The sequence below is a fragment of the Panthera leo genome, chromosome E2 (assembly GCF_018350215.1).
Source record: "Panthera leo isolate Ple1 chromosome E2, P.leo_Ple1_pat1.1, whole genome shotgun sequence".
Classification (NCBI taxonomy): Eukaryota; Metazoa; Chordata; class Mammalia; order Carnivora; family Felidae; genus Panthera; species Panthera leo.
In genome coordinates, this window is record NC_056693.1 from 54421069 (window position 1) to 54445714 (window position 24646).

Below are 24646 nucleotides of genomic sequence, written 5' to 3' on the forward strand. Positions count from 1 at the left end.
TGTTGAAAGAAAAGAATTGTCAACACCTAATTCTATATCCAGCAAAAATGTCCTCCAGGAAGTGAAGCAAAATAAAGACGTTCTCAGGAATAAAGAAATCCTCTAAGAGAATTTGTTTCCAAAAAATCTACTATAAAAGAAGTGTTTAAGGGAGTTTTTCCAGCAGAAAAGAAATGATACCAGAGGGAAACTTTGAATTTCAAGGGTGAAGGAAGAACACAAGTAATGGTAAATATTATGGTAAATTCATAGACTGGTAACATTTTGGTAAATTCAGGCCCCTCGTTGGGCTCTGTGCTGACAGGTCAGAGCCTGGAGCCTGTTTTGGGTTCTGTGTCTCCCTCTCTCTGCCCCTCCCTGGCTTGTGCTTGCTCTCTCTCTCTCTCAAAAGTAAATAAACTAAAAAAAAAAAAAAAAAAAAAAAAAAAAAGAGATTTTCAATATATGTAAATGTCCTACATATGACAACTATAATATAGAGGAGGGTGAGCAAAGGGACCTATATGCCAGTAAAGCTTCAACATTTTAATGAAGTCAAATATGAACTCCATATAGACTGTGAAAGGTTGGATATGTATATTGTAATCCATGAAGCAACTACTAAAAAAGTAATAAAAAGATCTATAACCAAAAAAGCTGATAGATATGTTAAAATGGAATGCTAAAAATATTCAAATAATCCAAAAGAAGGCAAGAGAGGAGAACAGAGGGAAAATGATCTTATAAATGATCTCAACACACCAATTGTTGTGCCAGATGGGATTAAAAAAAAAAAAGTCTCAACCATAGACTGTCTATAAGAAGTCCACTTTAAATATAATGATAAGGGGGCACCTGGGTGGCTCAGTTAGTTAAAGCAGCTGATTCTTGGTTCCAGCTCAGGTCATGATCTCATGTTTCATGGGATTGAGCCCTGCATTGGGCTCTGCACCGACAACACAAAGCCTGCTTGGGATTCTCTCTCTCCGATTCTCTCCCTCCCTCTCTCTCTCCCTGCTCATGTTCTCACCCTCACTCTCTCTCTCAAAATAAATAAATAAACTTAAAAAAAATTTAATAAATATAATGACATGGATAGGTTAAAAGTAAAAGTATAAAAGTTTCACCAGCAAACACTAATCAAAAGGATGCTGAAGTAGGCTCTAATAACAGACCACGTGGATTTCAGAACAAGAAAACACTAACTCTTTTCAGTCACGGGAAGGATGGTTTTGAATAGCAAAATCTGGGCTGTTTTTCAGGGATCTTGCTGGGAAAAGCGACTCATTCCATTCCTTGAGCTCTCCTGCCAACTGAAAGTGCTCAGGAACGAAAGGCAGAGAAACGGACTTTTCCTGATTTGTCTCCCAGTGATCTCACTGGAGGCAGAAGACAGCAAAGTGCTTTTAGAAACTGCTGCCAATAAAGGGAAGATCTGCTCGGAGTACAAAGCAACGGAGGCAACAACCTAACATTTTTTGATGATCCTACGAGCCAGCAGTGCCATTCCTGGGTGCAAACCCAACAGAAATGCAGCAAAGACATGCGCTCCAATGTTCACAGCCACATAGTTTGTAATCGTCCAAAGGGGAAACCACCCAAAAGGACTACCAGCACTAGAAAGGAATAAGTAAAGCAAGGAATATCCATGTGATGGAATGTTCTACAGAAATGAGAACAAAGAAGTCACAGTTATACACAACAATATGGATACATCTCAAAAATGTACTGTTGAGAAATCAGACAGAAAAGAGAATACACTTTATGATTCCATTTATAGAAGTTTCGAACGGGTCACACTGATCGACAGTGGTAGAAATTGGTAGACTTGGGGGCCCCGGGAGGACTCTTGGGAGACTGGTCATATTTTGTTTCTTGATCTGAGTACGAGTTACATGGGTGTAGACATTTCACTTTGTAGAAGTTAACTGAGTTGTATCTTTTTGTGCAGTTTTTTGTACATATTTATGCCTCAATAAAAAGTTTAAAACTTAGTCTAAGACACTGCCACTGATTTGCACATGCTGCTTTGATCGTTTACATTAATGGGATGTGGCTTTTCTTTAAAAAGAAAGAAAATGGGGAAGAGAGCTCACATTTTGTATCTTTGCTCAGAATGTCCAATTGTTAAGAATACCAAGGTCTGTACCATTTTGTTAATGTCACTCACAAGTTGCTAGCCAGCTTGGTGGATAAAGCCACCTGACCAAATTGGGCAGTGTGGTAGAATGGAAAGGGTAGAAAGCCGGAAGTAAGGTCTCCAGAGCTCCGTCAGTCACCTGTGATGACTCAACCACTCTGAGTCTCAGCTCCCTTGTCCATACAATGAGGTGAGAGCCATTCCTGGCTGGGTCGTTGTGAGGTTTAAATGAGACCATGGCTGAGTACCTGGTATGTGATAGGCTCAAATATTGTGGGGTTTTGTGTGTGTATGTGTGTATAACAGGATGGCATTTATGCCACTTAGCCTCTTAAAAATAAAAGTAGTATATACTTCTGTAATATTAATATAATGGCAACAATTACCCATTTTTAAGAATCAACTCTGTGCCAATTATTTTCTTCTTTGTAGTCCCATTTAGCCCTTAAAATTACCCAGTGACTATTAGTAACTTGCAACAGTATTAACAATCACAGATCATGTAGCCAAATGGCCTAAATATTCTTAAGTATCCTCTGTAGTGGATGTGAGTCACCCAGATTCTGCACTTCAAGGCCGAGGTCTGCCCCTCCCCAGCACTCTGGTGTGTTAGTGGCCAAGGGCTCACAGATGAATCCATCTCCAGGAATTCCCCTTGGCCAAAGGGAGCAGCCTCCCCCCCTCCTCCCCTGCAGGGTGCCTTCCTGCATCCCATGGCTGCTCTGTGCCAGAGCACTGAGGTTCCCACTCTCTTGCCTCAGTCCCGTCAGGTCCCGGCTCTAGAGTTCTCTGTGGGGATGGGAAGGGCCTGTGTTGCTAGTGCATCCCATTGTACCTTCTGCCCCTGCTCCATCCTGGAACCCCCCTCCCCCGGGAAACCTGCTGTACCCCAAATCAGTTTCCTGGTACCCAACCTACATGTTCTCCTAAAAACAATTTCTCCAAACTGGCTGGCATATCAAGGCTCTTTATCAGCAGACTCCTTTTGAGTTTTCCAGCAGCATCTTTCATTTTCCCCCACATACCCCGAACTCCTGCTGTAACGCGAGGTGCTCGCAGTTACCTGAGGAGGCCACGCCCCTTCACATCCCTGTTGTCCCTTTCTCTACCTCCATAGCTCCTGCCTGGTTCCCCCGAAAGACTTCGGTCCTTTATGACCATAACCTTCCACATAATTCCTCTGAGCTTCCCAACATCCTGTGTACATCTAGGTCCCTCTAAATTTTGTTCTGTCTTACGAAATACCGATTTCCAGGGAAGCGGCCCCTCCAGATTCAGCTATGTGTGGAGGCAGCTCTGAATAGACCCCAAAATGATGGCAATCCCCTGATCTGTCGGTAGGTGGCGCTGAGACACCCAACGCTGGACAAGGACAAATTTCACCTTCGCAAATTGGTCCAGGAGGCACACAATAAATTACAGAAACGTATAAAGTTTCCTACAACAAACAGTAAAGCAAAACAGCTTGACATTCAAATGAACACAATACATCAGGAGTGCAAGGCAAGAAGAATCTAAAGGAGAAATCCTTTGACTTTATTATGTTGTTTCTATTTCAGATTGGATTCTCCATTAGCTCATGTTGTTTGTCTGCTGTAGAGATGAAGTGGCCCATTTAGGCCTTAGCTTATCATGACTTAAGCAAAAGTAGGATGCCGTACAAACACATAAAAGCACAGCGACATTCACGCAAGGTATGTGACTTCTGTGAACTTAAAATTCATGCCATTTTTAATATTCTAGGTTGAGTGCTGAGGCTGCTATTGCGATAAGGAAGCATTGGAAATGGATCTCCCAAAGTTAACCAAAATGACAGAAGAAGCTGAGTATTTTGGCCTCACCATCCAGAGTTGACTAATACTAGCATTTTGGCTCATTTGCTCCAATTCGTAGCTGCTGTTTGTTTGTTTATTACTGGAATGTCTTTGTGTAACTAAAGGTCTTAGGGCTACAGACAGTCGATTTTGACGAATGCCAAATGCAAGTTGTTTAAAATTTGGGGGCCGGGCGATTGTATAGCTTAGCATTTGCTGTTTTTTCATTGCCATGGTAGCAAGTAGGAAGAAACCTGCACAACAAGGTCATGGGTATTTGTATCACTTTTGTAACATTTTGTAACATTTCCCCCAAAGCATCTTCACATGTAATTTCTCATTTTACTCCACGAAACAAGGCAGCCACCAATATTAATGAGACAGGGAAGGGAATGGAAACCCAAGACCAGAAATTGTCTCACACACGTTAGCAGCAGCTGGGATTAGAACCTTAGCTTCTGGACATGCCATTTTACATGGCGGCACAGCACAATGTCTGAGGCCTCAGAGGACTGTTGAGTGTGAAACTTTCCCTCACTGGGGCAGAATTGGGCCAGGGACAGGGCTGGCCCCTCTTGGCCCCACCCAAGCCAGGGCTTCCAGCAATGCTGAGCATGTGCAGGACTGGATTCAGAACCTCTAGCTCCCCACAGGGTAGAACTGCAGATGTTTAGGGTTAGGAAAGGGGCTTACGAGCCTCCATTATTTCCCTGGGGATTCATGTTGAACTGAAGACCCCTGTAAGAAGCCCCCAACCCACTGAGGATCTGGAAATTCTGGATCATTCTGGGGGCACCCAGAATGGAGCTTACCCCAGGCCCACAGTAGGACTTGGAAATGTTATGAATTGAGTTCAGCTGCCATCAGGCCGGGGAGGTTCTGCTCTCCTAGAGGATGCAGAGTATAATGCCTTCATGCCGTGTAATCTGCCAGGGGCTTGAGGGCCTCAGCTTTTATGCCAGACAGTCCTGCCTTGTGTCACCATGTTGCCACTCACAAGCTGTGTGTCTTGGGCACTGCCACTATACCTCTCTGAGCCTCAGCTGCTTTGTCCATGAAAACAAAATAACAGTTGCCTAGCTCAACACTGTCCAATAGAAGTACAGTGTGAGCCACCCATGTGTATGTTCTAAGAGCCACATTGAAACAGTAATACATAAAATTAATTTTAATAATTTATTTTCTTTAACCCAATATATCCAAAATACTTTCATTTCAACATGTAATCAATATTTAAAAATTAGTGAGATACTTTACATCTTTTATGAGAGGTTGGTGAGGGGCGGCTGAAATCTTCAAAATCCCACGTGTGTTTTAATTAACAGCATATCTTAATTAAGAGCTGCCACATTTCAAGTACCCAATAGCTCATGTGGCAAGTGGCTGTTCTGCCGGATAGCATAGATCTAGCTGATAGGGTTTGTAGTGAGGACTAAATGAGATTATATGTGAAAGCTGCTTGGCTGGACTGTTATGAATATTGCTACTATTATTGTTTATTATTCTTGCCAACAGAAAACATTCCCACATCCATGCGAGCATCTTTTTCACATCATTACCAACTCCTTGGACAGTGACCCAGGAGAGATTCTACATAGAACAAAGCCATAAGGACCCAGCTCTTCAAGACTGTTCACGTGGCCTCCGTAGTAAGAAAACCTGTGCATGCCATTTCTGTATGTATGCCCCTTTGTACTGTGGCTCTGCCATTTCTTCCATCAACAGGTGGAGTCTCTTTCTCCACCTGTTGAGCCTAGGTGTGGCCATGGAACTTGCTTTGGCCAATGAGACATTAGAAAATGTGATACGTGTAGAGATTTTTAAAATGCTTGCACAGTAGGCCTTGTTCTCAGTTGCTGCTAGAAACCCTCTGCCATGATGCCAGTGAGGCTAGACTAGCCTGTTGGGTGATTATTATGCAATACATGCCCCTAGCCAACACTCAGCTGACCACCAGACATATACGTGAGGACTTCTGAGGCCATCCACCCCCAGCAAGGCTGGCCCAGATAAGCAAAGCCACCTAGCTGACCCAAAGAACCATGAGGAATAATAAATAATATTGTAAGCTACTAAGTTTGGGGATGTTTTGTTATGCAGCAGAAGCTGACTGATACATCCTGACTCAAGGCTCAGAGATTCCTCTTACCTGGGAGGGTAGTAGGGATCAAAAGTGTGGCCATCTCCTGTACTAATTATACACGAAAGGTTTCCAATGTAAGGAGAGAGGAGCCATGTCAGGGAGATGGTGACATTGTCAAAGGTGAAACTCTCATTGGACACCGTCAACTGTAGGCCTGCAGATCAAAAAGGAAAATGCTATATGCCATCACAAAGCAAAATTGCATGCTTCTGTTTAAAACATACTCTCTTCTATCCACCTGTCCTTTATCTTTAGGTGGGGCTTGTAAAATTTTTATAATTTTATTTTTACTTTTTTTAATGTTTATTTATTTTTGAAAGAGAGAGAGAGAGAGAGGCAGGGGAGGGGACGGGCAGAGAAAGAGGGAGACACAGAAGCTGAAGCAGGCTCCAGGCTCTCAACAGTCAGTACAGAGCCCGACATGGGGCTCGAACCCATAAACCATGAGATCATAACCTGAGCCAAAGTTGGACGCTTAAATGACTGAGCCACCCAGGCACCCCTGTTTTTACTTTTTAAAGTTCTTTTAAATTTTATCTTTTATTCATAGGTAATACATGACCAAGGTACAGAATTTGAAACGTATAAAGGGTATAGAGTGAGAAGAAAGCCTCCCTCCCCTGTCATCTTGCAGTGTCTGCAGAGGCAATCATTGTTACCAGTATCCAGGGTCACCTTCCAGGGATACCTACACATTCTAAGCACAGACATACTTTTCTGTTCTTACAAATGGTTCATGCTGTGTTCACTATTTGGCATCTTCCTTTTTTTTTTTTTTTTTTTCACCTAGTATATCTTGGAGATGGTTCTGTATAAACTCAGAAGTGCCTTGTTCTTTTTTTTTTTTTTAATTTTTTAACGTTTATTTGTTTTTGAGAGAGATAGAGAGACAGAACGTGAGCAGGAAAGGGGCAGAGAGAGAGGGAGACACAGAATCCGAAGCAGGTTCCAAGCTCTGAGCTGTCAGCACAGAGCCCCATGTGGGGCTCGAACCCACGAACTGTGAGATCATGACCTGAGCTGAAGTCACACACCCAACCAACTGAGCCACCCAGGTGCCCTTGCCTTGTTCTTTTTAATAGCTGCACAATGTACTCTAATTTATTTAACCAGGATTCTATTGATTGTCTAAATGTATTTCATCATGTTTAAAAAGACAAAAAAGCCAAGCACCTTTAGGAAGATCTACTTGGCTAAGGTGGCCAAAGATTCATTGTAAGCCATTTCGTGCACATTACATTTTACAAAACCTGAGCTTTCAAAACTGTTATGGAGGATCGGGAGGGGCATAGAATTTGCTGAGGCTTCACACAGCCCCCGGCTAATTTGCACAGCAGAATCTTTCAGTTTCTGAGCACAAATGAAGAAGGAAAAGATAGAAGAAGCTGAATGCACATCAAAAGGACTTTCCAGAGCTAGTCGGAAAGTCTTCATGGTCCTGATTCATAACTGCCTGAGGACACGCAGGCAGCAGTGAGACCTTTCTGGGCACTGTGGCGGGGGGGGGGGGGCGGGGGGGCACGGCAGTGGGGGGACTGCCGGATAGAATCTCTCCCTTTACAAATCAGAAACACTGTGATTAGAGCACACCGGTTCACATGGGGGCCGGATATTTGAAATCAAAATTGGGGCAGAAAATTTGGTCCGGGGTCGCCAGACCAATACACCCCCTGGCCTAAGCGATGCATTTGTCCAATGACAGCCACACTGTGACTGGCAGATCTCCAAAGGGCACCCTTTGTCCATTAGCAAAACCACCAACCGGAAAGCACTGCCAAAACACGTGGCCTCTTCTTCCCAGAAAATAGAATGAAGACGTCCGGCTCCCTCTTACTCCACCCAGGCATCTCCAAGACACTAATGGCACTGGTAAAACTTGTCCCCTTCTCTCTGTAGTACCCCCCCCTTCCACACCCATGGACCCTGCTGTCCTGGATCGTCCCTGGGGACCCCAACATTCCCTGACTCGCTCTTCCCCTTCAGAGCTCCCTGCACCGTCAACTCATGTTCTCAGTGGAAAGTGTGTTGTGACTGATTCCCTGGACGGTGGCAGAACGTTGCCTTAGGGGGAAGCAGAGCTCTCATACACGGTTAGTAGGCGTGCAAATCAGCGCGGCCACTTTGGAGTGTAATTTAGCAGCATCTTTGAACATTTAAGGTGCACATACCCTGTGACCCAGCATTCCCTGTACTAGGGACCTCTCCTCTAAACAGAATCTGGCACATGTCAAGATATACGCACGAGAATGAGTGCTGCAGGGTGCACCTAACAACAGAAAATCTGAAGCAGCCTAAATGTCCGTCAACAGGGGACTGGTTCAGTAAATTTTGACATGATCTTATGATGGGATACTATGCAGTCATTAAAAGAATAAGGTAGTGACTTGGAGAGATGTCCAGAATATATTATTAAGTAAAAAAAAAAAAAAAAAAAATTGAGCTGTAAACTAATATATTTTAAATAATTATAACTTATGTATCTACACTCATACACAGCCATGTCTGAAAACAGTTTAAAAAGCAGGGAAGAGGGGCACCCAGGTGGCTTAGTCAGTTAAACATCCAGCTCTTATCTCGGCTCAGGTCACGATCTCACGTTTCATGAGATCAAGTCCCATGTTGGGCTCTGTGCTGACAGCTTGGAACCTGCTTGGGATTCTCTCTTCCCCCTCCCCCCTCTACCCTGTCCCCACTCATTCTCTCTCTGTCTCTCTCATAAATAAATAAACATTAAAAAAAATAAAGAGCAGGGAAGAACTTATAGTAAACATTTAACAGTGGTTTCCTTAGGAGGGGTAGGACCGGAGAATTGAAGGGAGGAATTCTTCTTTCTTGATTTATGACAGTTTTATAAATTGTGATTATACCTGTTATTTTTAGATCTTTCAAGTTTTTAAAACTTCATGTGTGATCTAAAATGCAACCTATGGGCAGGGCAGGGCGGTGACCCAGGTGGGTGTGGGGTCGGGGAGTGAGACATCTTTTGGCTTTCTTCTGTCAAGCAATGCTGGCCTTATCTGATGTGTTTGTTGGGCCACTCCAGGAAACTGAACTTCTGGCTTGATGGCTCATTTCTGCAACAGGAGCCTCAGACTCTTTACCCCAAGAGGCCAAGCTGGGTGGGGAGGTCAGGCTGCAGGGCACGAGTGGTGGGTGAGGAAGTCTTAGTACACAGATCGACGTCCAGGGGTGTCTGGTCCCAGTGCTCCAAGTGGGGCTGGACCTGGTGTGGAAATCGGGAATTCCCATGGCTAGGCAAGCTGGGGACTCACCTTCCTGGCACTCGTACTGCACCCACAGGTAGCTGCCCTGGGTGGGGCACAGGTCTCCGAAGTAGGTCCCATCTGCGGCCACCTGGCACACCTGCAGCCCTTGGCACTGGCCTGGGAAGTGCCCGAATCCCAGAAGGAGCAGGAACAGCAGGAAGGACAGAAAGGGACAGGTTCAGACAGAGATGAATGGCCTCTCATTCATTCATTCACCCACCTTCCATCCCACAAATATGTCCTGGTGTCCACTGAAGACCAGGCAGGGGCCGAGGTCCTAGGGGGAGAGAGAAGTAGGATTCTTTCTCTCAAGCAGCTCAGGGGCCAGCACAGGGGTTCTCAAATCTTAGAATATGCCAGAATCTTCTGGAAGGCTCTGAAAGATAGAGATTTCCAGGTCCCACCCCCAGTGCTTCTGATTCAGTGGGTGTAGATGTCAGCTTAAGAATTTCCTTAGAATTTCTAGAGGCACCTGGGTGGCTCAGTTGGTTAAGCATCTGACTTCAGCTCAGGTCATGATCTCACAGTTAGTGAGTTCAAGCCCCAAATCGGTCTTACTGCTGTCAATATAGAGCCTGCTTCAGATCCTCTGTCCCCCTTTCTCTGCCTGTCCCCTGCTGACTGACACACTCTATCTCTCTCTCTCTCTTTCCTTCCCTCACTCCCTCCCTCTCTCAAAAATGAGTAAACATCTATGAAAAACTGTTTACTTTTCGAACAAGCTCCCAAGTGATGTTGATGCTGCTGGCCCTGGCACCCCACTTTGAGAACCACTGGTCCAGTAGCATCCAGTCACATGGCCTGAAGTAGGAACTTTCATCCTGAGAACTGGCAAAGAGGGAAAAGATGAGGAATCCTGTCCAGGTGCCCACAGGAAGGAGAAGTGTGGAGAGCCCAGGCCAGAAACTTCAGGTCACCTGCCGTCTCTCCCTCCTGCCCATGCAGATGAGTTACATGCCTACACAGAAGCCTGGGAGGAGCGACAGGTGCGTGAGGTGCCCCAGGATGTAGGAATGAGTTCCCATTTCCCGCTGGCTGTCAGCTGGATCCGCCCTTAGCTCTAAGAGGCCGTTTTCCAGTCCTTGCACGTGGCCCTCCATTGTTATCTCAGAGCCAGCAATAGGTGTCAGACCTGTCTCACACTTAAACTCTGATTTCTCCATTGGCCACGTCTCTTTTCTGCCTTTAGCCAGAGAAGGTTCTTTGCTTTTAACGGATCATGTGGTTAAATTGTGCCCACTTGGATAATCCAGATTAGGAACCGTAACTACATCTGCAAAGCCCCTTTGCCATGCAGATTAACACATTCACAGGCAAGGTATCTCATCACACCCAGAGCCCCAGGGATTAGGATGGCAAATCTTGGGGGCCATACTTCTGCCTTCCCCAGACAGGAAGACATAAGAGGGCAGAGGGCTTTTTATCCTGTGTTTTCATCCTCTCTCTGACTGCAGCTCCCTCTGAATAGGCCCTCCCTCATGGACCTCGCTCCCACAGGGCAGACTCCACCATGATTCTAGCCCTTGTGGGATGGCCCTCACTTCTGGTTTTGGTGAGACCATCCACTCAGGTTGTCCCTCTGGCCCTTAGGGGTAGTGGTGACTTTCCGCGGCTGCTTGTGTCAGGGTGGTATCATTATCCCCTGTTTGACTTCTCAGCACTTCCATGACTGGGCAATCAGCTCCCTGCATTAAATTCCCTCTGTTGAAAGACCTAACATGATTTCTGTTTATCTAATGGGACTCGGCTTGATATACCCCTCAGAGTTCTTTGCCCCTACTATGTGCATCCACAGCCGTGTACTTCACTGTCCAAGAGAATGGGAGCATTTTGTTTTGTTTTTGTTCACTGCTGTATCTCCAGCACACAGAACAGTACCCAGCACCTAGCAGGTACAAAATGAGTTTTGCATGAGTAAATCCAAAGCACCTTTGCTCTCTTCTGTTATGGCATGGAGCACAGTGCTAGGCCGTTGCTTGTATTCATTATCTGTCTCCCCATTAGACTGCAAGCTCTTTGAAAAACAAACTGTTTGATTCATCCCTTTATCCACAGAGCCCAGGATAGAGCATGGTATGAGATTGGGCTGAACGAATGTTTACTGACCAACTGGCTGAATGAATGAGTGAGCCTGCCACTTAGATACAAACGGATCCCCCCAGACCCTGCCCACATCTGTTCCTCTGACCTCTCCCAAGAGGATGCAGGGTTCCCCTCCAATTGCTCTCTGGGGTGTGGCTGCAAGGTTTGGAAACTTGCATCTGGGCCTTTGGGGAAATAGACCATTCAGCTCCCTCCACACCTCCATGAGGGAGGCACATCTGTCAGCCCATCCAGCCCAGGCCTTTCCCGCTCAGAGGGGCCACAGCCTCAGGAAGGCCAGAGCAACAAGGAGAGTGAGTGGGAGTCACATGGCTGATGTCAGTATTTCCTTCCCCCACACCTGCCCTGGGGGGCCAGGGACAATGCGGGCCAGATATGGTGGGGAGAACAGTATTTCCTTCCCCCACACCTGCTCTCAGGGGACCAGGACAGTGCAGGCCAGACGTGGGGGGAGAAGAGCAAGTCGCTCTCCAGGGAGAGGGAGCATCTTCCCCAAGTCGGGGACGAGGCCGCTTGGCAGGTTCTGAGAATACAGGGCATTCCTCCTGGAATCTTCACAGGGCCTTTGGGTGGAGGCAGAGGCCCTCAGGGAATTGCCGAGAGATGTATGTGGGGAGACTCAGCCTGAGGCCCCAGAGCTCCCAGCTTGGGCACAGACTATTGTGTCCTCACTTGGCCAAGAAAGCAACAGACCGTCTGCCTTCCTGGGACCCTGCAGGCCCAACACTAATAACAGCGGAGAGGAGGGGAATCCCTACGTCCTGGACGATAAAGGTTTCTAAGACCTTTGTGTCCCCCAGGAGGATGCAGGGAGCCCCTGTAATTTCTGAAACTGAGCCCTTGTCACCAGGCAAATGCAGCTCACAGGCAGATTTAATGTGATTTAGAGAAACAAGGCCATAGAGAAACTCTCCCACATGGACAAGAGATGCCACCACGACCGTGTGTTTCAGCATTATTCACAATAGCCAGGGATTAGGACACAACCCATTCAACTCTCAACAGAGAAAGAGATGAATTACGGTGTAGTTATACAATAGATGAAACGAACTGGTATGTGTATCACTGTGGATAATACAAAATTCAAAGTCACGTCATTTTTGTAATGAGGAGACATTAAGCAAATATGGAATAATGTCATCAGGATTTAACAACAATGGGTAGGAGGTCTATGGGAATTCACCGAAATATTTTTTTAAGTTTATTTATTTTGAGAGAGAGAGGGAGAGCACATGTACACACACACACACACACACACACACACACACACACACACACACACGTATGTGTGAGTGGGGGAGGGGCAGAGAGAAAGAATGTCAGTCAGGCTTCTCAATGTCTGCCCAGAGCCTAATGCAGGGCTCGAATCCACGAACCGTGAGATCATGACCTGAGCTGAAACCAAAAGTAGGGTGCTCAACTAACTGAGCTACCCCGGTACCCCAAAATGCTTTTATTGTCTATATGTTTGGAGTATTTAGAAATTTTTAAAAATTAAATAAGAAAAAGAAAGCGGGACGCCTGGGTGGCTCAGTCAGTTCAACATCTGATTCTTGATTTCCACTCAGGTCATGATCTCATGATTCATGAGTTTGAGCCTCAAGTCAGGCTCTGCCTTGACAATACAGAACCTGCTGAGGATTCTCTGTCTCCCTCTCTCTCTGCTCATTCGTACATATTCTGTCTCTCTCAAAAATAAAGAAATAAACAATTTTTTTTTAAGAAAGAAGGTGGGGTTCCTGGGGGCTCAGGTGGTTAAGCATCCAACTTTGGCTCAGGTCATGATGGTTTTTAAGTTTGAGCCCCACATAGGACTCTCTGCTGTCAGTGCAGAGCCTGCTTTGGATCCTCTGTTCACCTCTCTCTCCCCCTCCCCAGCTCATTCTCAATCTCTCTCTCTCTCTCTCAAAAATAAAATGAACATTAAAAAAAAAAAGCAAGCAAGCAAGCAATGTTTCTTGCGACCAAGTGGAGTGGGGAGAAGAATGCCCCCCTGGCCCGCAGGGGAGGGTGTGGCATTGGGTGAGGAGGCGAGCCCTGGCCCCCTTGCTTCCCTGCATGGTGCTGTGGGCAGAGACGGCCCCATTTTCCTAATGTTGGAGGCCCAAGGTCAGATGTGAAGATGGTTCAAGCCTTCAAAACACTTTGCTAGGCATGGGGCACCATGAGCTGCCTTGCCCCCACAGCCAGAGCTGTCCTTGGGGCCTACCTGCCACTTCGTCCTTGACGCTGAGCCAGCCGCATCCCTCCTCCAGGTCCGAGGGCCGCGCAGCATCCTGGATGCAGTAATGGGGAGTTTGGCGCCCGTAGAAGGCATCCTGGATCTGGATGACCTCCCCTGAGCCACAGTGCATGGTGACATTGAGGCCGTCACAGGCCAGACTCTGGCCAACGCCTGTGACAAAGGGAAGGCGACACTTAGGGGGAAATCATGGTCACGGTTGGGCAAGTGCCTGGCTGACGGGGAGGGGAAGGGTGTCGGGGGTGAGGGCTGAGGTGGAGGGACCCGGCAGGAGTGAGAAATAGACGGGGGCGGGCGTGGGAGTGGCTCTGGAGCCAGACTGCCTGGGCTCAGGTGCCACCAGCCACACACTGGCTGTGTGCTGTGCAAATGCCTTAGCTTCTCTGCGCCCCTCAGCACAGGGGAGTGTCCGTACTGCACCCCCACAGGGTCTTTAAGAGGATTACGTGAGTTCATACATGCAGAGTAAGAGCTGTAAGTGGCAACTTGAGTCTTTTCTGAAAACAATGCCTGGTTCGTCACAGATGCTAAACAAGCACCTGTTGAATGAATGAGTGACTTGGGTGCATCTTCCTACCAATCCTAGAAGCTGGGCGACTGTCCTCCCCGGTAGGAACATCAGGCTCAGGGGGGCCGCTGTGCCGAGACACCCTCCCCCACCCCACCGCCTCCAGCCCGGCTTCTGGCATGTGGTCTACATTCAGTGAACGTTTGTTGGAAAACAATGACTTGGCTCAGGTGAGCACAGCCAGAAAGGAAACTCTGGATCCAAACTCCGGCCCATCTGCCTGGTGGGAACACCACAGGGTAGAAGATGAGACCAAAAATCTGTGTTAGTTTCCTACAGCTGCTCTCTGTACAAATTACCACCAAATTCATGGCTGAAAACAGTGCAAATCTATCATCCTCTAGTTATAAAGGTCACAAGTCCAAAGTGGGTCTTCCTGGGCTAGTATCAAGGTGTGGACTTCATTCCTTCTGGCACCTCCAGGGGACAGTCTGCCCCCGAGGCTTTTCCAGAGGAGCTACAGTTGTTGGACTGTGACCCCTTCTTCCATTTCCAAAGCCAGCAGCAGCCGGCATCTGCCAGTCTCTCTCTGACCACAGGCAAACCTGGGTTCAGGTCTTACCATGGTCACTTCCCAGCTGTGTGGTCTTGGGCAAGGAGCTTACCCTTTCTGAGCCCCACTGTTCTTAGCTTTATCACAGGCCTCGCCTCAAACAGCAGAGGCGCTTCTATTATGAATAAATGCACGCGAGTCTGTTCTTGGAAGTGCTGCTTGGTGCGTGTTAGCTGTTCATGATGTGACCTTGTACCAGTGGCTCCAAGGCCCTGGGGCTGACAGATTCTGAGACAGGTTCTTGAGTTGGGGTGCACAAGGGGGCGAGGCACTGGGGAGCTGTGATAAAAAGAGAGGGAAGTTGTATGACCCATAGGTCCCTGAAGCTCCAAGTTTCCAAAATCGGCCAGGCTGGAGAAGTGAACCCTATATGGCACCTGTTTAAAACCAGACAGGGGAAAGGAGGCACGGGGCCTGTAAGTGCCCAAATCCAGAATGGGCCCTAGGAGCTGGGGTTCTTCACTGAGGGTCTTGGGGATAGCGAAGGGGCTGAGCCCAGGAAGCCTGAAAGCTTCCCTTAAGCCTGGCTTGAAAGTCAGGGGAACATGGGGTAGCTCAGTTCCAAGACCAGGCCCCTATGCCAGGGTCCCTGCATGGCAGGCAGGACCCATCGTGGGGCCATGGGTCACTCATGCCGGGGCTCTTACACGGAGTCCCCAGGGAGGAGTTCCCAGGGCACAAAGGGGGTCAACCATGGACAGCAGCTGGAAAGGACACAAGAACGGAGTGCGGGGACGTTCAGGAGTCAGGGAGGGTGAGCACCGGAGGCTCAGACCCGGCCGGCCAGGGCGGTAGGCGTCAAGGGTGAGTGAGACCAACCTCCTGGGACCATGTCTCCTTTTAGGAAGACTGGAAAGGAGAGTAAGTAGGGCTGGGTATTTGCCCCCAGATGCAGGTGTCTGAGAGGAAAAGAGGGATGCAGGGGAGGCTGGTAGGTAAGTGGACAGGGAGTCGGGGTTGTGAGCTGGGGAGATGAAACAAACACAGACACAGAGACAGGCAGGCATTTAAGGAGACGTGGAGACAGACCCAGGGACACCTAGAAAGAGAGAGAAACAGAGACACATGGAGGGGCACAAACACAGACACAGAGACAGGCGGGCATTTAAGGAGATGTGGAGACAGAGAGAGAGACCCAGGGACACCTGGAAAGAGATAGAGAGAAACAGAGACACATAGAGGGACACAGAGAGACAGAAGGAGGGAGACCCCACAACAGAGGCCGGCTCACCAAACTCGCAGATGAAGGCAGACGGCTGCGTGCAGTTGTCTGAGGCCACCCACCCAAAGGAAGCGTCTCTCCCGATGTAACCACAGGCGTCGGGGGCAGGAGAGGCCTGCCCTCCGCGCCAGTGGCTGTAGCTCACGTTTGAGGTGTCCAGCCAGGTCCCCAGCCCTGGGATGGGAACACAAGCACCAGGACTTACAGACGCTCTCCGGCCCTTTTTATGCACAGGGCTTGCCTCAGCTCAGCTCCTGGTGCTGCAGGAGGTGCCCGGTTAAGACCGACAGGCTGACGGCCTCTCTTTCCCGTGCCAACGAAGGGGCGTTGCTAGCTGTTACCTTTCAACACCCAGACGTAAGAATTCAACCTAGAAACCGGGGCGCCAAGTCAGGGAGCCCAGACAAAATAGTTTCATTAAGGACATGATGCTTGTAGCTCTGTCTTACCATAACCTAGAAAAGAACACAGAAGTGTGCCTCGGGACATTTGAAGGTGTTCCTTAGAGCAGCAGGGGCCCTTGTCAAACATATTTGGGCACACTCACTTAAAATGGAAATTTTCCTTATGTCCAGAACTCCTCAGCCCCATGAACACACTGATGTGACTCTTGAAGAAGTGTGTGTGTGTGTGTGTGTGTGTGTGTGTGTGTGTGTGTGTGTGTGTGTGTAATACAGAGGCATTTCAAGGACACTAGAAATCTAGAAAACACTAAAAAGCAAATATTTAAAGACTCAAAAGTGTATTTATTCATTTTTTAAAATACATATGAATGGTTAAAAAATTTTTAGAGTGAAAAGGGGCATAAAATGAAAACATCACCCCCCTCCCAACCTATGGGTTACTCCCATTACTCTTACGTGTCTTGTGAATTGTTCCAGACTGAGTTTTATCCCTATATCAGCAACTCTGAGTGCCTGAAATCTACACAAATGCCATCATACTCCACATGACGCTCTGCTTCTTCTTAAATAACATTAAATATTGGGGGTTGTTACATGTCAGCCTACACAGATCTACCTCATTTTATGTAAAATGAGCCATGTGGTATCCCTTGGTGATTTCAAATACACACAACTCCTTTAAATGTATAGGAAGTGGTGTTCAATATACAGAAATCCACAATTGCTACATCTACAAATCAAGAAACTATTCAATAGATATTGCCTGAAAATGAGTTTTAGAATTCAAATCCAGTGGCTATGAGTTTCCTAAAATGAGCGTTCCCAACTGCTCTCTCAGCCTTTCCATCCACTCTGGTATTAAGTGCTTAGCCCAGACCAAGTTACGCATTTCTGAAACCCAGCGGCTTCAACAGGACAATGTGATGTGGCAGGCTGCTGACTCAAGAGGAAGTCCTCTCGCAGTGTTCTCTTGAGCCAACCATTTTCTCCCCCTGGGCTTCATTTTCCCATCCATAAAATATGAGTAGCAATGTATACCTCGTGGGACAGGTGCAAAAATTGAATACAAATGTTCATTTGTCCATTCTCTGCTATGTACAGGCACTGGGAAAAGAAAAGTGGCCAGAATGTGGTTCTTTCCCTCGAGGAGTTCACTGTCTAGGAAGGAAGACAGACACCTAAAAACTTAAAGTCATGCCAAAAATACCCTCACAGAGGTGTGGACAAGCCCTACAGGTGCATAGAAGACTCAGCAGACCGTGCTGGGGTTGGAGGAAGTTGCCCTCACAGAGTCAAAGGTAAGTAAGGATTTCTAGGAGGACCATTAAAACGAGACCATTGAATGTGAATGGGGTGGTGCCAAGCTCTTAACCTGCTTTACTCTCATAAGAAATGGGGAAAGCCACATGGAGGTGCTTTGAAAATAGCTTAGTCATTATTTCCTGACACTCCGTTGCCTCATCTGTAAAACAGAAGCAACAATATCATCTCACTGGTTATTGTAGGGATTCGAGGTGATAACAGGCAAGCAGTACTAAGGATAGTGCTGGGCACTATTCTAGCAAGAACTGAAGAAGCCATAGCTAATATTATTATTAGACACATTCAAACAAATGAACGTTTCCAGAGTGTCCTCTATGTGTCAGATTCCATGCTAGATACTGTACATGAATCATTTCATTTGATCCACAAAAGAGGAGGGTGTCCTTCCCATGAGAAGTAGGATATACTACATTGTTCCATGCGGTTCCGGATTAAGAAGCAATGGTGAGAATTACGGCCACCAGCTTCCTGTAAGTATTTAATACGGCTTCCACAGCACCTACCTTCTGTGGTTCCATTCCGAGCCAAGTTTCCTACAAGTCCAATCCACCATTCCCTGTCCTGGGAGATATGCTTCTGCAGAAACTTCTGGGTGTCCTCATCACGAATAAAGACCAAATGGCCCCCTTGCCCCTCGCACCAGCTCTGGGCACCGTAGAAGGTGTGGCTGAGAGGCACAAATTCATAGCAAGAGTCTTTGAAAGCCACTTGGCTCTTTGAGCAAAAGCTGCTTAGCGATTCTTCTGGCTTAGCGATTGCAGCCCTAAACCTCAGAGCAAGCCCCAAGAGGAGCAAGCCCACTGCATTCATCCTTGAACCACCACTGGAGCATCTGGATGGAGCTGGTGCTCAGGTCCTTCTTATGCTTGTGGCTCACAGCTGTCTGCCAGAGATCTTTCCTTCTCTCTTTGCATCCAATAATAGCTCCTACCTCTTATTTAAGAGATGAAAGGCTCACGATGAATGTGTCTACATTTTTGCTTTCCCTAGCTCTTTGTTCAATGCCTGTTCCAAATCCAATTAATTTGCAAAACAGTCTTCAAGAGAAACATAAAGCCGCTATCTCACCTGTCTGCTTGTCATTCGATCAACTGTTAGCTTCTGATAACAATTCCTTGCTATTGGTTTGATGTTGTTACCCTGGAGGGCCACATGTCTCACGAGAAGCCATCAGCATGTGAGAAGTATGTGATAAAAGAAAAATGGCAGGAAAGTGGGAGTGATGAGATGGTCAAGGAACCAAGTAGCACTCATCCGCAATCCTATTGTCCAGAGCGACAGCTGTGCCCACATGATAATCACATTCTCCCCAACGTGGCTTAAATCCTAATGGATATGTCTCCCCCTCTCTGCTTCATCACATTACCACTCATGCCTGTTGGAGAGTACAGATTTCCTACAAAATTGTTTTAGTATCATCATGAAAATAAGCTTTTAAAACCTCAGGCCTGCCCATCCTCACCCACTGCCTTAAACCCTCTAGTGGGTGTCCATGGTCTATGGATCGAGTTCAAGCTTCTCAGCTTTGTATACAAGGCTCTGTATGAATTGGCCAGTGACCGTATTTCCAAACACACTCCCCAAATGTGGGGAAACAGACTCCCTAGTTGCATGGGAGTGTAAATTGGTACAACCTCCATTATGGGCAGTTTGGCGATATCTATAAAAATTTTATTTATTATTTTTTTGATATTTTTAAAACTAATCTCTATAGCCACTGTGGCCCTGAAATCAAGACTCACATGCGTTACTGATTGAGGCAGCCAGACATCCCAATATCTCTCAAAGTTTTAAAAGTACAAGCTCTATAATGTAGCAGTTCAACTTCTAGGAAGTTTACCTACAAATAAATTCATACATGCACAAAATCTCATACATATAAAGTTATTTATTGCAGAATTTTATAAGAAGGAAAAATTGGAAGCAACCTAAATGTTCATTGATAGGAAAGTGGTCAACAAAATGTGGTACGTCCTCTATACCCACATACAAAAAATGATCAAATTGTTTATATACAAATTTAGAAGGATATCTAAGATTTTTGCTAATATTAAAAGCAACGTATGAGACATTGTTGATGGTCCAATCCTATTTTTTTAATTTTTAAAATTTCTTATTTTGAGAGAGAGAGAGAGAGAGCACGAGCGAGCTCTCTCGCATGTGTGTCAGTAGGGGGAGGAGCAGAGAGAGAGGACGGAGAGAATCCCAAGAAGGCTCTGTGATGTCAGCACAGAACCCAATGTGGGGCTCAATCCCACCAACCATGAGATCATGACCTGAGCCAAAATCAAGAGACGCTTAGTTGACTGAGCCACCCAGGTGCCCCAATGGTCCAATCCTATTTGCACAAAAACATCTATGAAGATTTGTTTGTATGTGTTGAATGCATCTCATAAAGGTCTTACGAGAGCCTGGCAGTAGTGATTGCTTGGGTCAGGGGTTGGGGGAGCTAGGTGAGTGGGAGACAGAGGAAAGAGCAAGACTTTTGTTTCATTGGCCACATTTTTGAAACTTTTCTATCTTGTACCATGTGGTGAATATCTTACCTGTTCAAAAATAATAAATTCTTTTTTAAAAAAATCTCAGGGCAGGGTGCCTGGTGGCTCAGTTGATGGAGCATCTGACTCTTGATTTCGGCTCAGGTCATGATCCCAGGGTGGTGGGATTGAGCCCTGTGTTGGGCGTTCACTCTCTCGTGCGCGCTCACCCTCTGCTCCTCTCCCCTCCTCCTACCTCTCTAAAATAAAAACTTTTTTTTTTAAACCTCATGGGCCCATCATCCCCCATTAGGTCAAAGTCACACACAGCTCTTTCTAACTATCCTGGTTCACTGCTAGCAACCTTGCTTCATACCTCTGTGTGCCTGTGTTCTTCCCTCTGCCAGGAGCCCTTTTCTCTCAGTCCTGCCCTGTCCACCTTTGATACTCTACTCAAAGGTCGGTTTCTTTGTGGATTTTGTAGAACTTGCCCCACATAATATTCCTCTCTCCTCTGAGTTTCATTTTTCTTTTTTTGTTGATAAACACTTAACACACGGTTCACATCCCATACGACCCACCCATTTAAAACTTCCAGGTCAGTGGTTTGTAGTATATCCACAAAGTTGTGCAACCTTCATCATGACCAATTTTAGAAAATTTTCATGACCCCAAAAGGAAACCCTTCACCTGCTGGCATTCACCCCCAGCCCTCCCTCCTGCCAGCTCCTGACAACCACTAATCTCCTTCCTGGCTCTGTGGATTTGCCTACTCTGGACGCTTCATATAAACAGAATCACATAATATGTGGTCTTTGTGACTGGCTCTGTTAGCATAGTGTCTTCAAGATTCATCCATCTTGTAGCACAGATCATTATTCCACTACTTCACCCCTCCCTTCCTTTTTTGGCACTCAGTAAAAGTTTATAGAATAACTGTTCGATGAAGAGTTTTCCGTAACTAATATATTCCCCACCTTAGCTCCTTGTTTGCCGAGTAATGTTTGAGGAATGTTTGTTGTTCATGATAACTTTCAAAGTTAACTGAGTTTGACAAAATTACTAAGTCCCATCAGTGGTGGGAAAAATTGTTTTAACTACTAACACCAGAGTTCCTCTTGGGAGCTCTTTCTCTTTGGAAATATATCTATATAGGCCATTTGGGTTGGGACAGGGGAGATGCCAAGGGTATGGTTTATACTGTTAACAATAAAACACAATACTGGATGACGGGTCTGTATAAGAAGTTAGTGATTTGAAACTGGAGAGGGACGTTTGCAATGTGGTGGGACTCTAGAACCTTCAAAAGAGGTATTAGGCAAATAGTTTCTTGCAGCAGAGTGGCCAAAGACTGTAGAGAACCACAGGTGTCTATTATCTGGCTTTAAATTATTCACCTGCTCTGACATAATTCATCTTTTTTCCCCCCTCCATTCCCTTCTCCCTCAGTCCTTGGCAAGCACTATTTTCTGTCTGTATGGATTTACAAATTCTGGGCATTTCATATAAATAGAATTGTACAATATGTGGCCTTTTGTGTCTAGCTTCTTTCACTCAGTATAATGTTTTCAAGGGTCATCCACGTTGGAGCATGCATTATTAGCTCTTTATTCCTTTTTATAGCTAAATAATGTCCCATGTATAGATACACTACAATTTGCTTATCCAATCATCCGTTGATGGACATTTAGGTTGTTTTATTCTATGAGTTTCTTGCAGGAAAGGGATAATATTTCTTAATCTCTGTCCATCGCATGACTGGCACACAGTAGGACTCAATGAACATTTGCCAGCCTGGTCCCATATTCCACGTCCTTGTGTGTTGGGGGAGGTTGAGAGGCTATGACTGCTGGTTGACCCATGAACGGGACCCAGGCAATCAGAAGATCCTCACCCCTGCCCTGTCCTTGAAATGAACATTCTGTTTGCCTTCCTGGCTCCCAGAAGCTGTCCCGAGGACACAGCCTTGAGATAGTGATGTGGTGTTGAAATCATCTGGACAGTATATATAACTGAACCCAGTTAAAGCCCCTATATAAACTTTTAAGACTTGGCCAGCGAATACAGAGATCTACTTGTCTTGTAGCACCCAAGACAAGGCTTGTGTGTTAAGTTCTCTTGCTTATTAAACCTGCCACCTACCAACCTGGGGTGATCTGCTTTTTCTTCGGTCTCTCCCTGCTCTATGTGTCCAGAGGCCAGTTTTCAAACCAACACTGAGACTGACCCATGGCCCCTGTCGCTTTCTCCAGAAGCCCTTCCAAGCCCTCTGGAGTAGCCCTGCCAGACAGAGCCCAGGGTAGGACTCGATGTCATTGCTGAGTCACTGGTGGTAGCACAGAGAATACTGGTCTCTTATCTCTGGGGGCCAAGCTTCTAATGACTTCTATTAGAAAACTCTGTGGAAGCCCTCATGCAGTGATAATGTATCTCCTGGGTAAAGGCTTAATTTATGTCCCTCATGGAACATGCTTGGAGACATTTGATAATGAATGCAAATGTGCAGGCTGAATTCTACTTTTGCAGTCTTTATGTTCTGATGGATTGCAGACTCCTGGGCACAGAATTCACCTTGGTGATGTCAGCTCCCAATGTGGCTTAAACTAATCTGTGTACGTGACGAAAGGAAGCAGGACATGGCTGGACCCGTGCGAGCCTGTTTCCAGTGATCTGATCCAGCTGCCTAAGCCTCTAAACCCTGATTTTCGGGACCAGCAAATGAAAACAGAGAGCAAATTTGGTTTAAATGAGGCCTTGAGTCCCTGAAAAGAACCATAAAGATGTTCACACCCTGTGGCTCAGTCACCCCAATCCTGGGAATGGATCTCTTTTAGTTTGGGTTCCTCCAGAAGCTAACTGAGCCAAGAATTCAAGAGAAACAATTTGTTTGGGAAGGCATGCAGGAAACAGGCGCAGGGGAGGAGGGACTACATTGCTTTATATGAATTGGTATTTTTATTGGTCATAAATTGAATTGAATCTTTGCCCTCCATTCAACTAAAAAGACAGCATAGCCAAAGAATTCTCATGGTTCCCTCACCCCAAAGCATTTTCATTCTTTGTGTTTCCTTTAAATGCTTCTTGCTTTGGAGATAGATGTTTACCCAGACACAACCATAGTGTGCATGTAATTAGTTCGTATTACAGTTTCCTACTTAACTTTAGATGGTAGGCCTTTTCCATGATGTTAAAGGGCTTTGGGATTGGCATGGTGAGGGCTGGGCTTCCTTTCCCTGAATGGATATTTACTAAACCATTCCCAGAGTGCTAGATGCTTTGTGTGGTTTTTGTCATCTCTTTGTTATGTGTTCAGTTTTGCAATTCAGTCAACACTGCTATGAACATCTTCTTGCACTTGCCATTTAGCCTGAGCGGACTTATCTCCTGAGGGTTGCAGCAGACATTGTCAAGGGCCCGTCTTAACCACTCACACTTACCACGTAAGGCTTCTAAACACGAGCACCTGTAACTCCTTGCCTTTCCCTGCACATAAGAGACAGGATGGAAGTGCCTGGCAGTTTGTGCCTCTTGGGAGAAACTCTCACCCTTGATTGGCCAGGGTTGGTGGGTCCATCGCCCAGATCCCTCAAGATAACTCTAAAGAATGCTCACACCATCTCACAGTCCAGTAGTCAGGCTGAGCTGCTGTTGGCCATGATGTAACAGCCTTGATAATGCACTGTCAATATCTTCCCTCCCTGTTCCACTTCCCCATGCCCTTGCTGGCATTTCCTGGATTCGCCTCCCAAATAAACCACTGGCACTTGAATCCTTGTCTCGGGGTGTGCTTCTGGGAGAGCCCGACCTTAGACAGGTCTCTTCCCCAGACTGGAAGGCCTGGGCCCACATGGCGCAAACATCTTCATGATTCTTGCTTATGGACTCAGTGCCTATTGAAACCAGATCAATTATCTTGGTTTTTTGTGTCGCTGATCCCCCTTGAAGATTCAGACGGCCAGATAAAATCCTGAGAAACACGCTCACACAACTGAGCTGTATCTTGCATACTTCCCTGATTATTTCAGTTCTGTGCCTGGGGACCATCTCTGAGCAACTAATAATGACCTCAGTCGTTGGGATGGTGGGTGATATTCTCTTGGTTTTGTAGACGTGTATGTAGATGGGTCCTCTGTGTTATTCTCAAATGCTAAGTTGTTGGTTTCTCCAGAGTGGCTGGTGACCTGGATCTTGAAAGATTAGCCAGGAAGAAAGGGGTGGGGGTGGAGGTAGGGGTGGGGAGAGCTGGTAGAAGGGGCGTCTCAGGGAGGGGCCTTATAATACTAAATCCTTGTCAGTGCCCCCAGAACCAGCATAAACTACAACCCCCAGCATTATCCCCCCCTCCTGGGTCTGCCCTAGCCCGTCACACCAGTCTTGCATGTGCTGTTTCTTTACAAAAGTGCCTCTTCTTA

The 24646-nt window shown here is 46.4% G+C and overlaps 2 protein-coding genes across 4 annotated transcripts in view; one reads left to right on the forward strand and one right to left on the reverse strand.

Moving 5' to 3' along the window:
• Positions 1-18567, reverse strand: part of PKD1L2 (polycystin 1 like 2) — a 41826-nt gene extending 23259 nt beyond the window's left edge. The window contains exons 1-5 of the mRNA XM_042919369.1: positions 18261-18567; positions 16040-16204; positions 13655-13840; positions 9349-9459; positions 6083-6230 (exon numbers count right to left, since the gene is read on the reverse strand). Of these exons, the coding sequence (XP_042775303.1) occupies positions 6083-6230; positions 9349-9459; positions 13655-13840; positions 16040-16204; positions 18261-18567 (917 nt within the window). The remainder of the gene's footprint in view (positions 1-6082; positions 6231-9348; positions 9460-13654; positions 13841-16039; positions 16205-18260) is intronic.
• The window catches only part of BCO1 (beta-carotene oxygenase 1), a 174448-nt gene that overhangs the window by 98834 nt on the left and 50968 nt on the right, over positions 1-24646 (forward strand). For all 3 annotated transcript variants that reach the window (XM_042919373.1, XM_042919374.1, XM_042919375.1), the window contains 3 exons: positions 3679-3813; positions 5449-5609; positions 17536-17732. The gene's annotated coding sequence lies outside the window, so the exon portion shown is untranslated. The remainder of the gene's footprint in view (positions 1-3678; positions 3814-5448; positions 5610-17535; positions 17733-24646) is intronic.